The sequence below is a fragment of the Austrofundulus limnaeus genome, unplaced genomic scaffold, assembly GCF_001266775.1.
Source record: "Austrofundulus limnaeus strain Quisiro unplaced genomic scaffold, Austrofundulus_limnaeus-1.0 Scaffold1113, whole genome shotgun sequence".
In the NCBI taxonomy this organism is placed as follows: Eukaryota; Metazoa; Chordata; class Actinopteri; order Cyprinodontiformes; family Rivulidae; genus Austrofundulus; species Austrofundulus limnaeus.
The window spans coordinates 62,616-67,519 of NW_013953515.1; the positions used below are offsets into that span (position 1 = coordinate 62,616).

Sequence of the window (4,904 nt, forward strand, 5' to 3'; positions counted from 1 at the left end):
TGTCAGGATGTTGTTATATATATATATATATATTATAAACACGTCACATTAAGGAAAAAGCTTGTGTTTGAACAGCTCTAAAGTATTTGACACATAAAAAACGTAGATTTTCAAAGCTTTTCTCCAGCAGAGCTGTGTTGAGTATGTTTCTATGTTGCAGGAGGATTTTGAGTTCGATGCCCAGGCCCCCTTCTCGGACCCCCGGAGCATGTCAGAGAGCACCACCCCGATGGAGGGAGAGAACATGGGAGGTTGGTGGCCCGAGTACAGTACTCCTGACCCAGGTGTGAGAGCCGCTGACCGTCTCACCAGCATGTGCTCGCTCATCCTCACATGTTGTGGACAGCTTCAGTTCTCTTTGGGTTTTTTGTTCTCCATGACTCCATGTTGGACTGTTGCCTGTTTTTAGCTCCCGTCATCTAGTTTGGCTCATTGTTTTTGTGTTTTTAGTGTTATTTTTAATTGACAACAAGCAGTTTGTGTTGTTAAGTCCTGTATTTTTTATAACATGAGGAAAAGCTACAGTTTGAAGAGTTAAAATTTATTTTAGCTTGATGCGTGCATGCTGGTTGAGCTGGCTGGTGTTTGTTCTCTGAGTTTGTCAGATTGTTTAAGTGTTGGTGGAAACATGTCAGCAGGGAGGGGTAAGTTTAACAGTTTGCATGAGCTGCTCTTTATTTTCCTCACTTCTTCTCTTTTTTATTTCTTTGTGCTACATTTCCATCTGAAAGACTGTGGTGCATTATGAGGGCCAAAATTAAGATTACTGTGCAGCCAGCAGTTCCATCCTTGTAGCAGGAGGTTATATCTGTTCATAACCAGCTATTGATCTGATTAATGATAGGCTGGCACCGCTAACTGAGCAGCATGATTCATATTTAGCTCCTGAGAAACACTGAAGAGTTTTTATTTGTTTAGTTTTTTATTTTCTGTAAGTTTATTTGTTGGATTAGTGTTAGTGAGTGTAAAAGCATGAAATGAGATGAGGAACATTTCCTTATATAAACCACTAAATCAGATCCTAACAAGAAGAAAGCTGAGCTTTGTGCACTCCTTTAATATGTTTAACAGCTTCTTTTCATAAAACAAAACCAGACTTTATTCTAATGAAAGTAAATGAATAAAAAGTCAGAAGAGGTTTTAACTTTCAAACTGACAGATCTTTATTTTTCTCACTGTCTCTGCTGTTATTAACCTGTTAAAGCTCAGAGTGGAGTTGATCCTCTCAGTCTGAGGAAACAAAGTGTTAAATGAATGTTTAGTTCTGTGTGTGTGCGTCTCATTCCCTCACCTGATGATTGAAGGTGGGCTGCGGTCCGTCGTGGACGAGCTGGAGCTGGAGAGAAACCAGCTGCAGGAGCAGATCCTGAGTCTGGAGGAGCGATGTCAGGACCTGGAGGACCGAGTCCAGCTGCAGGCCCGGATCGAAGCGTTACAGGTGAGCCCAGGTGGAGCTCTGTGTTGTACCTGTAGGCTCACCTGTTCCTGAAGCACACCTTAACGTAGTGAAGATAAAACCTGCATGTTTCCCCGTGCACCCCTCTAACCCAGGTGACGTTTGATGTAGATGAAGATGAGCAGCCATGTTGGGCCTGTCAGGTGTGTTGGGTCGGGTCGGGCCTGGACTGTGTGTGCGCTGGAGAGCGTCTCTGGCGGTGCTGACAAATGTTGTGCAGTGCTTGTTTAACCCCACATGGTTTTTATTAAAAAAGCTTAAAGCACAGAGTTTGACTGCAGACTTTCCACCAGCACATGTGATGAAATCAGCTAACTTCTACCACTGAAGCTGTAAATCYACACAGAAACTGTGGATCAACTGGTATTCATGTAAAAATAATAATAACTAAAGCAAAGCACTGCAGGTGTGATTTTTATTSTTTCGATTGTTTTCACTTCCTGTGCTTTGAAACTCTGACCCACAGGGGGCGCTGCTCTGACAGGGTTGTGTTTGAGGATGCTGGGAAACGTTTTCTGAAACAGATGCAGAAAAGTTCAAACTCACAATATAATCACTGATAAAACAAAACAAACTGTCTGACACGATAACTTGAGTTTTACCTTATTTAGGATAATAAATGATCATTTATCTTCTTAATGAAGACAACAGAAGTAGTCATTTTTACAGTTTTACCAGTTGTTGCCTTTATTCTTTCTACATTTAGCCCATACACACAACTGACAGCATGCTGGACCCCCACCATGCTGTCCACAGGTAGGGGGCRCCGCTGCAGATTTTATTGTACAGATAAAACTTGTTTCCACTAATTTATCTCCATAATAAAAACGTCTTCAGTAATAAATGTACTGGTACTCATCTTTAGTGTRTTTTACAGAATGAAGTGTAAACGTGTCTCTGATGAGTCTGTAGTCCTCTGTGTTTGGTTGCTGTGCAGTTTTCTTTAGTAAGGACYGACATTAGAAATCAGTCAAGGCTTTGAATGTTTTCTACTCAGCATGTGTCCCTTTATATGAGATAAATCTGGTGCCAACAGGAACTGAATGTGAATTCTTCAGATTCAATCTGAGCATTTCAMATTCACTTCCTGTTGGCACCAGATTGATCCCATACCTGTATGAAGTGAAATGTTTGTTTCTGTATTAACTGGATGTTTCTGATGTCTCTTCGTCCACGCTGCAGAGTGAAACAGAGAAGCTGCAGAGTCAGCTGGCCAGCGTCAGGAGTCAGCAGAGCAGAGATGCTGAGAAGCATCAGCTGCAGGTCAGCAGCCTGAACGAGCAGCTCAGAGGGTAAGCTGAGAGTCTGACATGTTGAAATACTTCCTGTCTTTGATCAGAGCATCCACGGCCCTTATTAAATTCATRCTGATGGTTTATTGTGTCCTCTCCTGTAGGCTGAGCGACACACAGGAGGTCCTGCAGAGCTCCCTGCTGGAGAAGGAGAACCTGCTGAGCAGGACCTCAGAGAAGCTGGAGCTGATCAGCAGCCTGAGAGAAGCTCTGAGTGAGAAGGAGCTTCACAACAAAGAGTTGTGTGACAAGCTGCTGCACACCGAGCACAGTGTAAGAACCCAAGCTGTCATTTCTCACAGCATGCAGTTAGATTACTGTTCAACTTTGTTTTCTCTCTGCAGCTTGAGAGCAGCACCAAGAGGTGCTGCAGCTTTGAAAAGCAGAGCTCTGAACTGAAAACAGAAGCTGCTGAACTGAAGCAGAGACTCAGCCTTCTGAAGGACAAGGTGTGTTTTCAGGAGCATGAAGCTTTCTGTCCTCATGTTATCAGATGTGTTCAGGGACTTTCTTATTTAAAAAGTTTACACTGGTTCAAATTACTGGTTACAGATGATGTAGTGTCCATGTCATGAAATGCAGATGGGACAGGAAGTAAATGAAGCCATGTTTCCTTCTGTTGATTCAGGGYCAAAATGTCTAAATTCTGTGCCTTGTACAGTTGTTTCAGCCGCTCTAATCAGGAGAAATATCAAAGTTTATTTATTATTTTATTTAAATTTTTCATGTTCCAAAAGTAGTGTGTCACAAGGGAGTTAAATTTTAAAAACTTGCAGAAAAAATAGAACAAATGTGGATCAACTACGGCTAAAAACGGGAGGAACAGAAATGAACAACAGTTTGCAGTGACCACTTTCTACCAGGTCAGAGTCGTATCGTTTAAATCATATCGTCAGATGTTTTCCTGGATACTTACTGGAGTTTGGGTTTACAGAAGCTAAATAAATTATTTACAAGTAGATCCAAGCAGATAGAAAAAACAGGAGTTAACTTGTTGTTAGCGTTAGTGATAGCATTGTTATCATAGGCTAACTACTTAAAGGAGCACAACTGACCCAGGCAGAAACAAGTCAACAGATATTTAAAGTTTCTTTGATCCTAAATGTTTAAATGTAGTATATAAATATATAATAGTATATAAATATATAATAGTAAATAAATATATAATAGTAAATAAATCTGCAGTTGCTGAAAGCAGAAGTACCACTGTGGTTAAGGAAGTTGTGTGTCAGTTCAGTGTAATGTTTCTGACAGAGCTGAACTAAACAGAACTCCTGTAGACTGGTGTGCAGGTGGATTTATTAACAAACCAATAGAAACAACACGGTGGCTCAGTGGTTAGCACMGMTGCCTCACAGCAAGAAGGTCCTGGGTTCAGTCCCTGGTTTGGACCTGGGGTCTTTCTGGGTGGAGTTGTCCTCGTGTTTGATGGGTTTCCTCCAGGTACACTGGTTTCCCCCGCCTCTAAAAACATGTAGARCAGGTTTCCTTCAGAGAGATCTCAACAGAACCTGCCTGGTTCAATAACAGTAATAAAAATAAAAAATACAAAACACCATCTACATGAAATAAACCCAGTATGTCCCTGTGTTTAAAAGAGGAAATAAGAACATTTAAAATGTGATAGTGCAGTCATTGTTCACTGTTCCTGTAGTGTAGATCAGCTAWGACTCTTTAAATGTTCTCATCATTARGACATCTTGTCTTGTAATTATGAGACAATAAGTCTAATTTGTTTTTATTTGGTGAATGCAGTGCTCTTTCTGTTCATCACTGTTTATGCACAGACTTTGTTTCCTCTCAGTGTTCAGCTCTGGCTTGGTGTTGATTGTCTCGTCTGTCAGTTCTTGATTCATAAACTCATATTTTAGTWGAACACAGTGCAGTTTGTCTCACTGAACAACAGTTCTGGTCACTGACAGATAAAAAAGGAAACTGAGCTTCACATCATCTCACATCTGCTCAGCCCATGTTCCCTCCACAGAGAAACAGGGAAAAGCAGCAAATCAGGAACTAAAAACATAAAATGAAGTGTCTTTTAAAGCCAAGAGAAACCTGAGACCTGCAGTCCTTTATAAGACCAGAGATTCTTAACCTATGGGCCACAGCGCCACCTTGAGGGCCTCAAAAGAACAACAGTTTTTAACTTTGGGCCA

The 4,904-nt window shown here is 41.2% G+C and overlaps 1 protein-coding gene across 1 annotated transcript in view; it reads left to right on the plus strand.

The window, feature by feature from the left end:
• LOC106534189 (golgin subfamily B member 1) overlaps positions 1-4,904 on the plus strand; it is a gene marked incomplete at its 5' end in the record, with an annotated part of 39,399 nt that overhangs the window by 22,699 nt on the left and 11,796 nt on the right. The window contains 5 exon segments of the mRNA XM_014030760.1: positions 161-284; positions 1,305-1,438; positions 2,639-2,748; positions 2,853-3,021; positions 3,093-3,197. Coding sequence (XP_013886214.1) covers positions 161-284; positions 1,305-1,438; positions 2,639-2,748; positions 2,853-3,021; positions 3,093-3,197 — 642 coding nt within the window.